Source organism: Xiphophorus hellerii, chromosome 11 (assembly GCF_003331165.1).
Source record: "Xiphophorus hellerii strain 12219 chromosome 11, Xiphophorus_hellerii-4.1, whole genome shotgun sequence".
In the NCBI taxonomy this organism is placed as follows: domain Eukaryota; kingdom Metazoa; phylum Chordata; class Actinopteri; order Cyprinodontiformes; family Poeciliidae; genus Xiphophorus; species Xiphophorus hellerii.
Window position 1 is genome coordinate 5,838,608 of NC_045682.1, and position 20,522 is coordinate 5,859,129.

Genomic DNA, 20,522 nt, shown 5'->3' on the forward strand with positions numbered 1-20,522 from the left:
CAAACATCGTCCACCCAAAGAACAAAAACATTCAGTTCATTGCAGTTTTATGTTTTCAGGCTTGATGCTTATTTTGCGATTATTATTTAAAAAGTGAATGACACCATGGTGGTAGCTAATGTAGCTACTATGGTAGCAGTGTTAGGTTAGCTACCACAGTGGTGGCTAACCTAACACTGCTGTGGTGGATTAGCTCATTTAAACAGATGCTCTACTGATGATCTGTCAGAGTTGATGTGCAGGTCACCTTTTTCTTCTTCTGCAGTGAACCAAAAGACACCAAACTCCGCAGCACAGCTACATGTTATGGCTATTGTAGTCAGGATAGCATAACTAAACCTGAACTACTTCCCTCTACTTCCCTATGCTATGCTAGTCATCGACAGCATATTTTTTGGCTCATGCTGAAATGTGTCAATAGAAATCATTTTTCATGTGTAATAGCTTTTAGTTTGTATTACGCACTGTTATTTTAAGATATGCTCATGCTAGGTCAGTGCTCTTAGGGCCCCCTAGTGGTGTGGAGGCACTAAGCAGTCGTTCGAGACGCATGCGCCTTGGGCCGGCTCTGTTCCCCAACTAAAACAGCCTCTCCCTCCCTTCCTGCATCCTCCTCCATCCTCTTTCTGCTCCCAGCAGGGCGAGGGGAGGCATCGCCCAGAAATCAAAAGAAATGGAGAAGTAAACAGAGGAGTGGCGGGGGAGCCGGCGGTCAGGGATGGATGGAAGGCGGCTCCGCGCCGGAGTCACTAATGATCAGGAAAATGGAGGGTCATGTGGGAGCCGGGTGGGGGCACACGGAGCTGGTGTACAACAGACTGGAGATCGCTAGGAGTGGTGGGCGGACGCGCCGCGCGTGTTCTGGGAGTCGCGTGTGCCGACGCGTGTTTCTGCTGCGCGGCGGCGCAACGTGATTAATGCGTCAGAGAGGCAGCTGTGGTCCGGACTCACTCGTTTGGAAATGTGTTTCAGGAGGAAGACGGAGAGGAGGGAGGGGGTGTAGCTTCATCTTGTGGCAGATGAACAAAGAAAAGAAAAAAAAAAGCCTCTACTGGAGTCAGAGGAAGAAAGGAAATCCCAGTGAATTCCTCTTCCTTCCATCAGCACCTGCTCTGTTCATATAAAATATGATTCATGCTTAGGTGAGAGCTCACACAGAGTAAGACATTGTTAACTAGGATTTAGGGATGGAGGTGGAGAGGGAGGAGAGTCGATTTCCTATCTGAACCGTTTCACATATGTTAGCATATGTTAGCATGTGTTAGCACTGCTGCCTTGCTCCAAGAAGGTCATGAGTTTGAACCCCAGTCTGGGATCTTCCTCCATGTTTGGGTTCGCTCCAGTTGCTCTGGCTTCCTCCCACAGACCAAAAACATTTTTAAAACGCTACAGTTTGTATATGCATCATATTAAAATTATGTTCTTCACATGTTTTTTAAATGTGTCACCATGCTGTTGACAGTTTGCTGTGAGACAGATAATCTGTGAAAAGATCGATCTCCTCCCTGAGCTGCTGTGGCCGTCTGAAGAAATGCGCCGCTCCGACAAAACACAACAAATATGTAAAAACAATATATTCTTTATAAATATTACATACTGCAGCTTAGTCTATAAGTCACATTTTAAACGTTTCTTTAAGGGAACCTCTGGTCGAATAAACTACTCTGCATACCAGGCCCAGCTTCCCAAGCTGCATTTTGTTTTTAATACTTTAGATGTTGTACAAATAGATCCACAACCAATAATGGAAATAAAAGTGAAGGGTTGCTTGTTTTAAACCAATACTTTCACTAATGGTGGGATTATTAAAGTATCAACCACAGGAACATTAGTTTTATTTCCTTTTTGTCCCCTCAGCAGTTATCTGGACAAAGACTTCTCAGCAAATTGAACAAGTTCGCTGAGCGTTGCTGCCAGTAATGTTTCATACTGGACCGCCATGCTGGCGGAGTGCGCTCAAAAAGCTGCGATTTGTACAAACCCTGCCAGCCTCCATCCTCTCTGGCAGATTATGAAATCTGAAATGAGTCCAAACCTTATTAACAGCATAATTAAACCTGGAGCTCCAAGTATTATCGAAGTGGCCCGCATATGATATCAGAGACACAGAAGCAATTTGAGTTGCCCAATTTTTCTTAATCATTTGGAATTATCAATAATATGAATCTCGACTGACTGAATCCAAGCAGCTGATATTTCTGGGTGCGTTCGGCTCCAAACACCTGCAGAACGGATAATTCAGAAATCCTTCCAGCATGACTGTCAATAATTCTGATGAGAACCAGATCTAATGAAAAACAGAGAGTAGACTCAGACAGCATGTTGAATTTGAAATCAGAAGCCGTGTCTGACTCAAATTTCACATTTTTATGAGAATAAACTGAAACCTTTCTGATTCCTGGTGAATCGTTCATGAACGATCCACTAAAATGAACGAACTGAATCAACCGATTCATTCATTGTTCAGTTCAGATGAGGTCAACGCCGGTCGGGTGAAACTTCTTCGTTCCGTGACTCATAAAATGATTCACTGACCAACTGTTTCCATTGACCATACAACTGCACAAATTGGAAGGACGAAAATAAATTAGCGATTTCAAAAAACATCACGCTTTTCACTAAAAACGTGGAATTTGTGTGTTTCACAAAACCGCAACAGTAAGACTTTTTTCACGTTCATGTGATGAACAACCGGATGTTACTGGAGGAAAAGACAAAGAAGACAACAGGAAGTGGTAGGAGGATCATGTTTTTTTGTGACTTATTATGTGAACAAACTTATTCACGTGTCTTTTAATTAGATCTGTTACGTAATGGAATCACTGCAATTGCAAAATTGTGTTTTTCGCCAGAATATCATCAAAGTTTTGAGTGAATTTGTAATGGAAACCCAGGACAGCAGCTGTACTGCGCGTCAGCATGTGATTCGTTCACGCTGTTATATAGCGCCACATCAGGACGTCCATGTCATAAATAAACAAGTAAACAGTATGTGACTTAATGTCTGGCTGTCAAATATGTTTTATTGCTAGCAAGCGCTAACAACGGGCTAAACGGTGGCTGATTGTCGTTCTTTAACTGACTCTTTATATTCCAGAAAAGGTTTTACCTTCATTTGTTTTCCTTTTTCCCCATGAAAAATGAAGCAGATTTATCTAAACGTATAAAATGAAAAACTATTCTCTAAATTGTTACAGAATAATCAGATATAAAATGTTAAACTAAATTAAATGAAACGCATCTAAGCTTCAGCTGTAATTTTTTTAAAAATGTGACTCTTAATGCCAGGGAGTCTGTCAGTGCCAAAACGTTTCATCTGTATTATGTAAAGCATTTTAACTCAACAAAGCTGCAGAAAGTCGGTTATGAATTTTTTAAGGGCGGTGGACCCAGCTTCACGTTGCCAGTGTGGGTGGTTCTGTGGAGCGACTGGGTCTGAAATGTGCAGCCAGTCATGTGGATATTGTGTCGAGTCAGGCGGCTGCAGCGCGGCGGCGTTTCACCGCCAACCCTGACACTCGCTGGATGAAGCAGATTTTCTCTTCAGGGGCCGCGACAGGCGACAAACAGCTGAGGACAGGCGACTTTAGCTCTGCAAGTTTTCCTTCACCCTCAGCTGGAGCAGCGAGGAAATACAAGAAAAACTCTGATAACCGAAATCCAACATGGCAAGAATGCACCAGCAAAACCACCTTTCCACTGAAACGTTGTTAGAAGATTACACTGAGCATTTGGTTTGGAAATTAACCCAAACCTCCTGTTACTTTTGGTTTCTCAATATGGTTAAACCAGCACCAGTTCATTATGAAACTGGATATTTTTCTAAGAACAAACCATTTTAGCCTTAAAATATAGTTTTATGTTAATTGTTAAAAATACTGTAGTTATTAAAAAAAAGTTGAATCGCCGCCATCTGATCTTGCAAAAACAAATGCATATTTTCATAAAAGATACCATTTCGGGGCGTGCTGTGGTGGCGCAGGGGGTTAGCGTGCCCCACGTTTGGAGGCTTTAGTCCTCGCGGGTTCGACTCCCAGTCCAGGCGACCTTTGCCGCATGTCTTCCCCCCCTCTCCTCGCCCTCTTTCCTGTCTGCCTACTGTCGAAAAAAATACGAGCCACTAGCACCGCAAAAACTCTTCGGAGAAAAAAATGGAAAAAAAAAAAAGATACAATTTCAAGATATAAACATCAAATACTCATGTAGTGTTTTGTTGGATTTTTGCAACAAAAAACAACAGAGTTGTGCGAATTAAGAACAGTTTTGTTGTAGAAACAAAATAAAATAAAAATGCAACAAACAGTAGAGGAAAATAGTTCACTTGCGTAGGCCTGTGGCAATATGCAATAAATCAGTTAATCGCATGATAAATTAAGACAAACTCAATAATTTCCATGAGAATGTTTTATCATTTTTCTCTTTTCTCTCTTTCTACCAAAAACTGAATGATTAAAGTCATACACAGCATTATGAGCAAACAAAGTTGATAAAAACAAAGAACAACTAACAAACAGAAGGGCGTGCCATTGTTTGGGTTAAAGAACTGTTCAAACGAATCGGATCGTTCGTGGTCGTTCCGTTTGGTTCACTGTTTAGCAGTAAAACAATAAATTAGCAAAAAGACTCTGGCTAGAATGAAATGAAAAATGTTCTTGTTGGAATTACTTTGGTTTTCATTTTTCATGGAGGAACTGAAAAACTTTTTCCAGAGAAAAAAATACAAATTAAACAATCAGTCACCTGCTGTGATGCTGTTTGGACACTAGGAGGCGCCTGTCAAAGTGCGTTTATTAAATTTAAGGACGTTTATTAAATTTCACAGCCCGCAGGTATAAATGAGACCTGATGGAATAGGCTGGGGTTTTAAAAGTAATCCACCATATCTGTACATAATTGATTACAGAAACATTAGTTATTCAGATATATTTTCTACCGATGGTGCAACAAACAGCAAAGCTTTAAAAGCCGAGGAAAGAAGACGGATGTTAGTCTGTCGGATGTGTTGGGGGGATTTCTCTGATTTGCTCCATAATAATCAATCATTACAATGGCACAAATATCAAATCAACCTCGTCGCAGGAAATTGCCACATAGTTGTGCAGCCAGCCCTGAGTCAAACATGTTGACAACTTGACGTTTTGGCTCCATGTACTGAGGGGAATCTGAGCAGGCAGACGGATCGAAGCCTGAAACTGGTGCAGGATCCAGCAGACCCTGTCAACACAGACTGGCCTTCAGATTCAGTTAAAAAAAAAAGGCACAAATCTGCAATATTTCTCTGTGCAGTCGCTGCATGCATTTTTTTTTATTCCTTATTAATATCTAATATTATTGATAGAAGCAGCCAGAGAGGCAGAATTTAGTGCAGCAGAGAAGCCAAACTGCGGCGGCTTCGTTGGTTCTTCTGGCTGGCAGCAGGTCTGGCTGCTGTTTCTCTGCTGCTGATCATCTGTATGAAGGGAGGTTTGGCTCAGAAACATTTACACAGGTGGAGGTTTTTACACGAACCGTTACGGAGGAATGGAGGGAACATTCAGGGATGATGGTAAGATCCCGTCTGCAGCTTCCTGCTTTAGGCCAAAAGCTGCCCGCCGCCGACGGCTAGCATTGGTTTTATCTAAGTGACCAACACAAAGTGTTAAATCTTAAATGTACGTATGATAAATACAAAAGAAAAAGGGACGCAGTACTTTGCTACTAATTGTCAACATAACAAGGTCAGGAAAAAGTTTTAATGCAAAATAAATAAATAAATAAAAAATAGCAAGGGAGAAAAAACGTAGCTCAGTTATGCTAGTTTGACTTTGACAACGTTAACATGTAGATATCCTGTGTAATGCCTTGCATTTTGGCTCAGTTAACAAAAATGGCAAAGAAAAGAATGGCCTTTTTGTCCTCCAGCATTGTGAGCATGCACAAAACTTCTGGATGTAAACAATAACATGTAATGTGTTTATATTGTGAAAATTCACAGCAAATGTCAGGAGGCATTTTACAAAACTATCATCCTAGATGTCAAACAGTACAGTAAGTTAAATTAATTATTAAAAGTAGCTTGAAATATTTCCAAATATTGAAATATTGAAATATTTTCACACAGGGCCAGGATTGTTTTAATATTTTTGTCCCTTCATTTCTGAAATCATCTTTTGAAAAGTGCTCTTTTTTCTTTTTACCCATTAAAAAGTAAAACATAGTTAAATGATCTGAGACAAGAAAAAGTGACAGAAACTAGAAACGTCAGAAATCTGCTATGGGGTCAAATACTTTTTCAGAGCACTTGATGCAGGAAGGCGTAATTCTTTTTATTAGTTTATTCCTAGTAAATTGAGGATGTGAAAGTTCTCGAACATGAGCTGTGCGTAAAAACCCTCTGCTCCCTGTTAAATTTTATTCCAATCATAACTTTTTTATAGCATGCACTTGACTTACACTTTATTAATTATGCTGTCCTGCTTCCAGCTCCCTTAACACTGTCAAACTCTTTGGCTTTGCGAAGAATATTAACATTTTACTAGATTTTTAAGGAATGCTCAAAATTTAAAATAAAATCTGAAATTATTATGAAATCGAGGCTGGAGAAGTTTAACAGGACCCGTCTCTCTCATGCTGCTATTACCTGAATAAATCAGTGGACAGCAGTCGGATAACACGTCCCGGTAAAGAAGGAGCCGTGTCCTAAGCTGCCTTTCTATTGATAAACGTAGATTATAATGCGACAGGCTAGAGTGAATATTGACATTTCAATAGCAAAAACACGTCCCTGCGGCTGCGCTGTTTCTTGTTGCAGTGAGAGATGACCTTGCTGAATATATCTCTTGGAAAAACACCGATAGGGCTCCAGTAGCTTGGGAAATTGAACCCGTGTTATAAAAGGGAAAGCATACAGGCTGACAAGCAAACACTGTATGCGCGTGATTGATTCAGTCACTTATCTGAGCTGTGCTCCGCATGCAGCGCGTGTGAGGCCGCGCGCACACCCCTGCATGCGTGCCGGCGTGTGTTTAAAGAGCCCGTCTGTCCACACGTGGATAAGGCTCCTTGTGTTTAACCGTGGCGGCGCTCGGCCCACCTCGCTCCCCCCCCGTCCTATTGATTGGCACCCAGAACCGACACGTGAGGCACCCGTGCAGAAAGAAAGAAGCCTTTTCTGCAGAAACTAAACAACGGGACCTTTGACTGCACAAAATATTTTTTAGCCTTGAGGTCTTTTCTAAAAATGTTACCTTTCAGCTCGGCAGAAGGCCATTTTCAAACACTATCTCTTCTTTTTTTTTTTTTTTCTTTGCTAATCAATGTGGCTGCAGCAAGCTTTTATTAGCTGTAGGGCACTATAGGGCAAAATCCAGTTTTCTATTGTTACGCTGCTCTGCTATCAGTTCCCTCAGTAGCTACTTAAAGGGCATATATAATATCACCTTTACGACTAATTAATTTCAGGATTGCGCCTGATGAAAATTATAGGTTAGGCTTCCATTAAAGGACCGAACGCGTAGCAACAGAGGGCGCTTCGGAAGCTGGCCAAAGAGCAGATCAGAGCAGAGCAATGCACCCAAGAACCAAGAAGTTATGGAGAAATCTGCAGCTTGAACTGATGTTTAAAACATTTATATTCATCAGGATTAGGCTAGTGAGAAAAAAGAACGTTGGGAAGCCAAATTCCAGTAGAAGTAATATCTGCTCCTGTTCTGACCAGCATTTTTACTCTAATTTGCACAGGAGACCGTTAGAGTTTTCCTCCTAACAACTGTCCCATAAATACCCTTTATGTTATACTTTAATATTAGTATATTACATTATTAGTGGGATCCACTAGCTAAAAAGTTAGTTCTACTACTCCAACACCAGAGTTAACAGAAGCTAAAGCTCTAACTTCAGTTCAGATCACATCTGACCTTAAAGAGTACAAGCCCCTCAAGCTCCAATTTAATTTTAATATAATGTGCATGTTCTATCATGCCCTTAGATATTGTATTTATTTTGTTCCTGAATGTTTCTTGTTTTAAATAAAGTCATTTATAAAAATAATGAAGTTGTCAGAATGGTGGATGGAAGTTACATCAGACTTCAGATAAAATCAAACAGCCACCAAGCCTTGGCATTCCAGCTTCCCAAGATGCATCTTGTTTCCAATATTTTAGATAAAAAATTGGTGATTTTCTGGAAATAACTTAGAGTTTCGTTCCACAGTGAAATCCACAACAAAGAGGGTCAGTCTGCATTAATAATCGATGTGTATTTCCATTGTGTTGCGTGGGAATATAAATATCAGTAAATATTGGTTATTGGCCATAAAATTGGATAAAAATATTGGCCAAAATTCTTTTATTGGTCCATCCAACATGTAGTCTTTTAGAAAATGTTGTGTTTTTCATTGTACCACTGACATGGAGAAACAAAGATTAACAAGGACTAAAGATTGTTTCTTTAAGGACCAAGACAGATGTGCTCCCTTTGCATTCCCACTATCACAAAACTTGTCTTACATTTCTAAGATATTTCCATCCTTTTACAGACTTCACCTAATCACTGTAAACTTTTAATGAACGCTATTATGAACTAACACCATCAACTAAAAGTTTCAGAATTCCTCTAAGCTAAAATAAACCATCTGGAGCATCAATTGATTTCTCTAATTGACTCCTAATTAACTACACAAAACATGTAGAAGTGACTTTAGGGACTAAATATCTCAGGATTAACCATAAACATTAATGACTTCCTGACTCTACTAAAAATGGCTTTGCTAATTAATCTAAAGTCCAAAATTCATCAACGCGTTTAAAGCGGGTGGTTCAAACCTTGAAGGCAGTTTGCTGGCAGCGCCATCGTTACTTTCTCTACTCCCTCTGAGGAACTGCAGCCGTTGGCGAAGAGTTCAAAAGGGTAAGCGAGTCAGATTTGGCTGCTGCCGCGCTCATTTGGCTCCGCCGACGGTTCAGTCAGCAGAACCAGGGATCTGAGATCAACCTGAACGCTGATGAGAGGGCTTATTAAAGCCTCCGAATTAGAAGTTTCTTTTAAAAACGCCACCGAAACATGAAAAGAGTTCACCGGTTGTGGGGACAGAAACTGGGCAGGGATTTGGTTTCCATGTTGAGGACAGAAGGGCCGGAGATGGGCTGCGAGGCTTCTGATTGGTGGACGCACGGTGGGGATCGGCTGCAGGCCTGGTTTGTGAATTTGTCACAAAAATGATTTCTTATTTGTTGTCCAATTTCTATCCATTGTGGCTTAAATTGAAGCTGAAATGGCGTTCTTGGACAGTGTGCATTCTTCCATAAACAGTTTGGTTTCTTTCAAGTTGCAAAAGAGGACTAAAATAATGTTGCTTTTATACCAGGCAACTTATTTAATTTAGCAAATTTGCCGCTGTATTTTTATCCAATATTTTACAAGCAAACAGCTCTGGGAAGGTCCCACCATGGCATTTCAGTTGGGTTGAGGTGTCTAGACTTTGACTGGACCATCGCAACAGTTTGATCTTCTCTTTAGAAACTTTATTTCAGATTTCAGACTCATTTATCTGAATAAAATAGATACATTACACCTTTACAAGTATTAGGGGCAGACTAAAATTTGTTTTGTTTAAATTTACGAGAAAAAAAGACATAATACTAGTAGAATAAAGTTGTAAAAAAGTTGTTTTAATGAGAACAAAGCTTCGATAGTTATTAACATCTGACTTGGTCGAATCTGTATAGTGTCCGACTGAAGATATCCCGATGTGGAGACTTTGTCAAGATCATTTTGGCACAAATTTGTGATGTGTGTCAATATAAGCAGCTAATATCAGCAAGGCATATTATTTTTCAAAAATCACATAAAAATAGAAAATCTGTGATGTTGTAGAAACATTTCCAGTTCCCACGGTTCCTGAAAATATTCAGTCCAGCTGCTGTTTGGAGCTTTCATGATTCAGCCCACCGTCACATGAGGCTCCGCCCCCCCGATGTACGAGGCCCCGCCCATGCGTCACGGGGCCCCGCCCCCACGCCCAGAGAGGCAAGATGTTTGAAACGGAAAAGAACCTGAATCTGAAAATTGATCTTTATTTTTAGTTTCAAATCAATTTTTGAGTTTAAAAATAACTTTTCAACTCAAACTCAAATTTTAAGCCTTCAATCGAACTGCGTAGATGACAGACCCCTTGTTCTATCAGATGAAAACTGTGTTTATGTCTCAATACGGCTGAAGTTAAAAGAGCAACAGCTTTAATATTGAAGTTTTAAGGATTAAAATTTTGCAATTATTTCTATTTATTATGTTTTGATTGGATTTTTCTTGTTTTTTGACACTTCTGGTCTCCCACACCAGAAGGCGACAGGAAGCCTGAATTAAACAAGTGAAGGAGAAAAGCTGGAACGCAGGAAGCTGTGGCGCGGAGGAAAGGAGAACATGCAGGAAGGGCTTACCTGGTTCCTGTGCAGCTCCTGAGGTGGAAGGGTCAGGCAGGTGGAAACAGGTAGGGGAGGGGGGAGAAACACAGAACAGAAAGGGAGATTAGCACTGAAACACCTGCTTAAGGTTGATTTACACGAACATAGTGGAGCATGCTGGGAAAGAACACAAAAAACGGGAAATGGGTCGATTCCCTGCTAGAGAAGAAACATTAAAATAATATCAGGGAGTTGCTGGAAACAAAAATAACATTTCAGCTTCAAAAGACAAACATCTACATTCAGCATCATTCTGAGAAGTCGCTAATCGCAGGTGGAAACAGAGCAACCAGCTAAAACTCCTGCAGCATTTTACCAGGAAACGAGCCTTTTACAGCCAGATGAGGCTCAATTAAGTCGTTACTTCAGTCATCATTTCAGCTAATAGCTTTCATGCATAGTTTGGGGCCTTAAACATGAATGCAGCTCCATTAAACTGAAACAGCGCATTTCCATCAAGTCCCACTAAAAGTTTAAATGTTCTGCTACTAGGCAACAACTCCAGGACGTCCTCGCTCCGAGCCGAAGAAATCCGCAACACACAACTCGTCTCACAAACAGGATCGCTTCTCAGTTTCTGGGCGGCTTTACTTAGTGGTTTTAATGGGATGACCGTCTGATATTCAGCAGTGTTTTAATGTCTTAATGGAACAAAGAATCGTGTTTTTCTGTTACATTTCTCCACAAATATGAGGAAAAGAAAAAAAACCCCAATGTTCATAGTAGAGGAAAATCTCAAATTGTTCAGTTTATAGATTAAATCCAATTTAACTGTTTTAGTTAAATACTTTAATTCATTTTTTATATAGCTTGATAAAATGTAATACAAATTACAATTTAGCTGATAAGTAAAGAATATTTGTGATTTTTTTTGTTTTCTCAACATATATATATTTTTTGTTCAATTTACCAAATTGTATTATTTAGTTATATAATCTGATAGTTGTTAGGTAACCTAATTTGTTTTAGATGTATTTTTATTATTTTGCAATATCATCTAATTGTTAAAATGTAACCCATTGGATGTTTTTGTCAATATTCCCATTAATTGTATAAAACTTTATCATAAAATAAAATCACGAACACAAAAACAACCAAATATTGTTTATTTCCTAAACAAATTTAAAAATGTAAAGTCTTCTTTCGTGCTCAATATTTATTTAAAATCATGACGTCAACCAGTTTCAGCCAAATTGCAAAAACGATTTGCAATTTTGCTTAGACCAAATAAAATCAGATTTATACATAAACCTAAAAAACCTCAGTAAAGCATAAAAAATAATGAAAAAAAATAAAAATTCTTCAAATACCTTTAAATGCGGAAACAACTGACATATTTTATGATGTAAAGTATTAAAATCTTTATTTAAAAGCAATAATATAAGATATTTGACAGCAGAAAATCTAAAACCTGAGAATGAATAAATGACAGAAGCAGGAAGCATCGGCGAAATCACCCTGAGCCGAGGCGCCGGTCCAACATGGGCGAGCAAGAGAAAGGGAGAGAGAGAGAGAGAGAGTTGGCCTTTGGTACAGTCTGGCAGCCATTTGGGCCCTCATCATAGAGGAACAGTCTTCAGCCAAGGAAGCATCAGGATTCCAGCTAAGAGGCAGCTTTTGATTAGAAAACCTATTTCCTCTTCAAGTTTGGCCAAATTTCAATCATGGTGATATTCTAATTACCATTATCCGAAGCAAGAAAGGGACTGAGACTGAGTAGGAGTGATGGAGAGGAGGAGGGAGAGGAAGGCTGCCTTTGAAGAAAAATGAAGGATGAGAAAGAAACAAGAAAATTAAATGAAATAATGAGGATAAATTATTATACAGTGATGTGGAAAAACTATCAAGCCCTTTAGAAGTGTTTCAGATAATCAAATAGATTTTAATAAAGATAAACTGAGCAAATACAAAGCACAGTTTTGAAATGATGAATTCATTAGATGAATAGTTAGAGACCAGCATGAGTATATGTAGAAAAATAATTACAACCATTAGTTACCTTAGCTTAAAAAAAAAGAGTTTCACTGCCGGGACTCAGACATAATGCCTGACTTGATCCAATGTAACCCCAATCCAACCATGATCTGACCTTGATCCAACCCTGATCTGACCTTGATCCAAGCCTGATCTGACCTTGATCCAAGCCTGATCTGACCTTGACTCAATCTCTCAAAAAGCAACACATCATGTCCTGATTTATACAAATTCAATAACAGATTAGAAACAGTCTCTAACATCCATCAGTGTGGAAAGGGTTACAGAACCACCTCTAAGGCTTTTGGACTCCAAAAACCCACTTAGAACTTTATCCACACATGGAACCATGGAGAGGCCGACCCAGGAGAGGCCGACCCACTAGAACTACTCCAAGATCTCATCAAAGAATCATCCAGGAGGTCCAGAACATCTAAAGCTCTGCAGGACTCACTGCCTCAGAAAAGGTCAGAGGTCACTAATCGACAATAAGAAAGTGACTGGGCAATAATGGCCTCCTGGGAGAGTTCCAAGGCCAGAACCGCTGCTGACCCAACAGAACACAAAGACCCGACTCACATTTACCAGAAAACGTTGCAAGTTGTGCATCCTGTTACAGCTGGCGTAGAAGTCCTAACACACTGGGGGAAACTCTGACCTTAATATGAATAAACACACCATCTTGGCACGACCAGACAAGCTAGAACCTACAGTCTGCTTTAGTTTCGCTCTTGAGGTTACAGCCAATCAGAGCCAAGGAAAATAAATGGTGCTCTTGGATTGGCTGCTTCACAGTTTATAACATGAAGTAGCATTGTGCTAAGGTTTTTCAGTTTCCCAAGCTGCATTCTCTGTAGATTATTGTAGATATGGTCCAAGAAAAATCAGAGAATTGGAGTGCTTTCCACAAATAATTTGGAGGAGAAATTCATAATTATTGCTCCACGATTAGGCGTGGGTCCACCGTAATCATTTGGAAACTGTGTTTTGTGTTACCTCTGGTTACTTTGTCTGTTTGAGGACAAATATGTCCCTAAGTCACATCCTTCTCCTGACGTGTTAATCTGCAAACTTATTTGCCTTTTTATGCCTTTAGATAATTAATCCTCTACCCGCTTTGTGTTTAATAAGCGGCAGAAATTTCAACCCATGCATCCTGAATTCAGTCTGGTGAAATCCCTCGACTTCCCGGCTCTAACGCAGCGCTTATTCTGCTCGACAAAATCTTGATTGAGTTTGACAGCCTTCAGTTTCACCAGAAAAGCTTTTACCAAAGCTCCAGCACTCACCAGAAGAGTAAACTGCTAAGTCTCTCTGCAACGCATCAGTAGTCTCCTGCTTAAGCATTCAAGCATAGTACGCAGAGAGCGGAGTAACAAAGTGCTTCAGAGAGAGCCACCGATTCAACCCGGACCACCGTGGAGTTCAGGTTCACGCGGTGTGATGCGGAGGGTTTGCTGTGGGGAGACTGAGCAGCAACAGGCCAAACATGGAGCAGCCATCCCCATGTTAAGCAAATGGAGAGCAGGTGAAGAATAACTGCATGGCCGCTCTGCCCCTCGCGGGCCTTGTGGGAGCTTTTTGCTAACCCATCCCGACCCGCAACCTCCAGAGGTGAGGTTAAATGACAAGGACTGCAGAGATGCATTAAACATGAATCATTTGGACACAGAGCCAGGCGCTGGCCCACTCCAGAGATGATAGGGACATTAACCAGGGCTTCACCAGGGCCTGAGCTGCATTTAATGAAGGCCTCCACTACACCCAATGTCTCTCTCCACATTTGACTCACAGCCATGAAGGCAAGTAGTTTAAGATAAACACTTGCACTTCTCTGTCTGCCGCTTCGTCTAAATGTAGTTAGCGGTTATAAAGATTGACGTAATCACGACCATAAACAAGGGTCAGGACAGATCAGAAGTGATTTGAGAAACTCTGACCAGAAAGGGTGTTTCCAATCGCTAGAGACAGAACCACATTTGTATGAGGCCTCAGGGCAGATTCCGGTTTAAAGGTTTAAAAAGTCATGGTTCCTAAACAAGTAAAGCTTTGCATCATAACTCAGCTACAATTTAAACGTTCTCAATGTTTAAATTGTTCCTGTGAGCTGTGTAGGGTGAGATGGTTGTAATACTTGAGGAATCTATGACATTAAAGGTAACAACACTGTTTGAACAAAAACGATTTACAACAGCTATCACATTTAGCATGTCTTTTGGTGCTATAATTGGCCTGCTGCATCATGGACAATTAGCAATCTGTCAAACACCAAATGCTACTTTTTGCTGAGTGATTTTACACTTACAGAAACAGGCTATAGCAGGCTACAACAATTAGCATATCATATTAGTCCAATGCACAACTATAAAGGTTCACTCCCACAGCAGCTAGCCTGGCTAATCAACAGGTTAACTTTGACTTACCTGCAAACCTGTTAAAGTCCGTAAAGGAGCCAGAAAACAATAGCTACTAACTGATGCAATCATGATGCAGCGTTCATGAATAAATGAAAAGTTAGCAACAAATATGACCCCAAATGTTACTAGAATAACAAATATTTTACATAATAATGAAGTTTACTTGGATAGTACTCAGTGGTACTATTCAACACTAACTAAAAAGTTTAATGAACTAACCTTAGAGTACTAATCATAAACATTAGTTCCACTAATGCTAAATGTTACACCAACACAATGTTTAGCAGAAGCTAATGCTAAAGCATTTCACATTATGTCTGCCTTTGAAAGATTTAACAACAGTTTAATTTGTGCTATGATGTCCTTAGATATTGTACTTGTCCTCTACTATCTGTTTTATTTTGTTTCTTGATTAAAATAAAGTTATTGTTTTAAAAAAGACAGAGAAACTGAGGAGAGGAAACAGAACCTCTGCGTAAACAGACTCCACCCTCTTCAAAAATAAGAGCATGAATATAAACGGCTCACTACTTGAAAATTGAATAGATGTTAACCAAAACTTCAAAACAAAGTTTACAAAACAGCCAAGTAAATTAGTCCTTTAGAGTTGACCCTGAGACGTTTAGGGGCAGCGCAGTGTGCTAAATATCTTTCAAAGTTAGCAAAAGCGCTAAACAAAAAATTAGCTCTGCTATTTGCCCATTAGAGCAAATGTGCCTTGTAGTACTAATGTACTCATCTGATGCTGAAGTTCATACGTCTGAGTTCATCCATCAGTTTGAACATTTTTAAAATATTTTAGTCACTTTTAGCTGTTTTCTCTGATAATCAGCTTAAAACGTATCTCTGTGGCTGGGTTTCCATTGACCATAGATAACTGCGCAAATTGCAATTATGAAAATAAATTTGCTTAAACATGGCAATTTTGAAAAACAAACAAACATGTTTTTCCAGACGTTTTTGCTCTAGGATGAGGAGGTTGACAGCTGTATCAAAATTAGTCTATTTCACAAAACTGCAATGGAAATAGAAGTGGCAGGAGGAGGATGGTGCTGCTTTTTAATGTCTTATCACATGGACAAACTTATTCATGTGTGATTTTGCTTTTCTTATTGAATGGAAACAGCGCAATTGTGAAATTGTGTTTTTTCGACATTACTGATACATTGACAAAGTTTTTTGTACGTTTGTAACAGAAATCCAGCTAATAGGACTTCAAGGTTCATTTACAAAACATTTCAAAATATGAAAGTAGTAGCTACCTACCGCGATAGCTAAATAGCTAAACAGCTAAACAGACATGTCAAATAAAATCTAAAAAAAAGGGCTGGAAATGGTGCTGTTTTTTAATCCCTAACTGTTGGGAGATGATGATAGAAAATGAGCAGATAAACCGTACTGCTAATGAATCAACTGGGTTTTAAAATAAACGGGTGCTTCCAAATGGACTTACTAAACAAACCAGACCTGTTGCCATCTGCATCCATTATGTAAAGCCTGGCGACTCTTTCCTTCACTGGAAGCACAATAACAAAGACTTCCTTCAACACGCCACACTCCCAAACACGTCATCTTCAATCGTCGCTCTTGGTTAATGGCCTGGAACGCACAGTCAGTGTCCATCACAGAGGGACGTTGTCGGGATGGATGCACATGCTGACAACCTTTCTCTGCTGCTCCTCCATCTCAAACACACCGTCCCCGTCTCACTCCCCGCAGTCGGTTTAAGTACAGCAAGCAATAACATGTTGATTAAATCTGTGATCAGCTGCCCAAAGGGCATGAAATTGGACATGATGGGTGTGACACATTAAAAACTAATTATCAATCGCAGTGACCCTACTGCCTTTCTTTTAAGGCAGCAGCACGTCGAGTGTGGAAATCGCTGCACTGTTTGCTGCATCGCTGTGAGCTCGAAGGTTACCGCCGTACCTGGATCCCCTTTGGCTTCAAAGCATTGTGATAAAATATTAATCTGTTATTTACGGCCTACAGCGTTTTCTTATTATGTAGCTAACACAGGATCAGGAGACAGGAATGCTGCCAGCAGGGGTTTAAGTAATTAAGGTTCGCCTCTCCTGCACACGTCTCTATTATTATTTTGTCTCTGTGAAATGCAGGAGGCTCAGCCTGACACATGAAGAGCGAGCCGCACGTTCCTGTGATATAGAGATCCATTAGCTTCATCTACAACTGTGCAGCGTTAAAAGCTACTGGTAGAGGTTGGAGTTTCAGTCGTAAAAGACTAAAGGGTGAAGGTCTTTCAACATAACATGAAAAATATTTGTGGGATGTCTCAACATATCGTTGGTAAGTTATGATCAAAATACAACAGAAGGAAAAGCAGAAAATAGGGATGAAAGAAATGGATTCATGAGTTAATGTAAAGTTGATCGATTTTATTGATCAACAAACAACTAATTGATACGTCTTCCCTTTAACTGGGCCGACCATCTTTCCACAACAGTAAGGCGCTAAGTTTTTCATGATTTAATGCAGCGTGGCTGAATAAGTTAAGATGAAACTTAATGACTTTGTGGAGTTGTTATATTTCATAACAAAACTGCATAAAGTGTGTTTTGAATCCCAAACAGGACTATATCGTCATCTTTGTTTCTATGGTTACGGATGACCAGCTGCTCCCTCTGCTGGATGGCCACCAAACTACAACACTAAAAGAAGTTTTAAGCTAACTTTACTGGTTAATCAATTAGAACTACTTTTAATATAATAAACTATTAATCTACAATCATAAGTTGATTAATTGTCTGCATCCCTAGCACAAACCAATTTCTGTCTCCCTCTTTGGAATGGTTTTCTTTGAAAAAGTACTAAATGATTGTGACGTGAAAAGAAAGAACAGTTTCTAAAACTGTCGACAAAGAAAAACCTGAATGCGTCTGTATTCTCCGTCCATCCAGTCATCGCCTTCCTGTTATCTCCACCAAACCCACTGAAGGAAACAACACAGAGACCGCTGAAGAAGACACTGAGAGCAACTTTCTTCTTCACAAAACAGAAACAAAAACGGAGTGGCGTCAGATTTTAGCGGTTGGAGGATTTCTCTTTTGTCTTTTGGCTAAAGACCATGATGCATTTCTCCTGCTAGCACATTTGTTTTGGTTGCATTTACCCAGAATGCCCTGCGCTGCAGTCCACTTCCTGCTTTTGGAGCGGTCTCCGGTCCACTTGGCGTTCTCATATGCATTCGAACTGAACCAGAGTTCACTTCAACCGAACCCAGACCGAGGTTTTGTAGGTGGCCCAGAGTTCGGTTAGTATTCACACCTCCATAACACGAACCGGACTTTCCAGGCAAACGGACTGGAGTTGGATTAAAGCGGACAGGACTGGTGGAAAGGCAGCCTTTGTTTCCCTTTGGGATCAGTAAAGTGTTTTGAATTGAATTGAGAACCGCCGCAGATCCATCTCTGCTACCTTTTAGTCTTGCATTCGTTTTGGCACCTGCTCCCGGTAAAGGGAGACTTAAAGCCGCTGCCAAGTCTCCACATTGCGTCACCAGAAACCTGCTGTGGGACGAAAACTCTGCACTCGTCTCTTTGCACTAAAATGATTTCTACTCGGTTATGCAATGAACTTGATAGCAGCTGTCATTTGGTGCAACCTTAGAGGCATAAACAGCTTTTTTCCCCCGTTCCCTCGCCTTGCTTCCTTTCTCTCGCTGCCTCTCTTTGGATGTCGCTCGTCCATCGCCTTCCCCTTTACCTCCGGCTGTCTCTGGGACCTGGTGATTAGAGCGCTGGGTGCTGTCCTGCTGATAAGAGCGAGAAACCTCCGTTTCTCCACCACCAAAGGCTGTGTCCACAGGGAGCCGGGTAAAGAGAAGCCCTGGGTAATGTCCTCCAGCTCCCCAAACCGCAAACCGCCTTGTGCGTCACATCGTTTGAACAGATAGGCCCACATTTTCACGACGGATAAAAGAGGAGAGGAGAGGCCTGGGCTTTAAAAGCCTAGCTTTATGCATGGAGAGCCCTTTTTAGCAGAGAAATGTCCCATTCTAGAGTGAGTGTTTACAGTACCATCTGGCAGATTGTGTGCACTAGCATTGAAAATGTAGGACAAAAGCGGTGCTTAAATGAGGATAATCCTCAGTTTATGAGTGCGGCTATTGTCTAGATTTCCATCTAGCTGCCATAAAAAGGAAAATGATAAAGCATCAGGTTAGTCGTAAAAAGAGTCATTTGGAATAATATGAGTAGAGCTGAAGAACTGCAGCTTCCCATTGTTTCTGAACCATTGTTACTGAGTGAGTAATTTAAAAGCAACTCTCAAAGCTCTCCGGATCTGCTGCTTTTTTTTTTCTTTTTCCTTTTTTTCTTCCTTCTTCCAATTCGAAGCTGAAGAATTTCAGAGTTGAAAACTCGCGGAGGGTGGAAATCTGTCTGTGAAGGACAGATGCTGTGAGTGGAGATGATTTTATGGAATCTGCTGGTGAAAAGAAAAACAGAATTGAGCTAACCTTGGCCTTGAATGAGCCGCTCCGGCTGAAAGCTGCTCATGAAAAGATAAAATCCTACAAAAATACGGGATTTCTGCTGGAACTGAACTGGGTTCTGTCAAATCTGCACTTTATTATATCCTCAGTGTTTTTGTTTCATTCTATAAACCGCTAACAGTTGCGGTAGGCAGTCCGACTGAGTTTAAGAGATCTATTTTTAGCAGAAATGTAACTTTTTATTTTACTTCAGATTATCAAACAAATTCTAAAATCTGAGAGAAAATGAGAACCAGTTGGTTTTGTTTGTCCTAATAAACAAAAACTACGTATTAGTTTTTTTCCCAGTTTATATTTGTCAGATAGTAAACGTGTTTGATCTGCAAAATGGAAGAAATCTAGAAGGACATCAATGGAAAAAATAGTTTTTTTGAAAGAAGTGTGGAAAATTCAACTAAAACATTTTAACAATTTAAAAGGACCGTGTTATTTTTACAGCTGCGATGAGCACGCCGGCTTCTCATTGGTCAACGTCCTGCCTTGGTCTGGGTCTGATGATGCAGACTGACGTTTTAAACTCTGCAGACTTTTTCGTTTTGCTGTGTGCCGTCACCTGTGAGGCCGACTCACATCTAGAGATTTTATTCTGAACTCCAAAAACACAGATCCAAGGGTCCAACTTTATTGGATTTCTGTGAAACGCTACATTGATTTCTAGGTTCTTCTACTTTCTTCAAGTGTCTCTTTAACCCTGCACCTCCATGTCTGTCTGATCTAAAAGAAGTCGACTTTAAACCTGAGAGTTGTGTGTTTCATTCCAACCTCCTCCTGCTTTCAAAGCTGGTCTGAAACTTTTTCAGGTTCTTCACTTCATATTTGACCAGTGTTTTGGTGTCATTTAGAGGTTTCAACAACAGCTTTAAGTCAAAAAGTTTGTATTTATGAATACAAATGTCAGAGCAGATGTTTGAAATCTTGTCTAGCCCTGGCTGGTCGCCAATCTGGTAGAAACTCAAAAATCATAACTTATTCTGATGAGTAAATGGACCACATTCATAGCACAGCAACAGCAACACTCTTCAGAGCACGAGCTGTTACTGATGGAAGTTGCTTCTTATCAGTATGTTCAAGGTGTTTTAGTTAAAGTCAGAAGACATATTTTGCTTTTAATCCCTAAATTCAGTTTTTTTAAAATTATTATTATTTAAAAATTTAAGTCAGAATTCTGGTAGTTCC

General features: G+C 40.1%; 1 protein-coding gene across 5 annotated transcripts in view; it reads right to left on the minus strand.

Moving 5' to 3' along the window:
* Nucleotides 1–20,522, minus strand: part of cadm1a (cell adhesion molecule 1a) — a 400,396-nt gene that overhangs the window by 110,079 nt on the left and 269,795 nt on the right. For 4 of the 5 annotated variants that reach the window (XM_032576102.1, XM_032576104.1, XM_032576105.1 and 1 more), the window contains exon 2: nucleotides 10,416–10,433. The exons of the other annotated variant lie outside the window; for it this stretch is intronic. In XM_032576102.1, coding sequence (XP_032431993.1) covers nucleotides 10,416–10,433 — 18 coding nt within the window. The remainder of the gene's footprint in view (nucleotides 1–10,415; nucleotides 10,434–20,522) is intronic. 5 annotated transcript variants of the gene reach the window in all.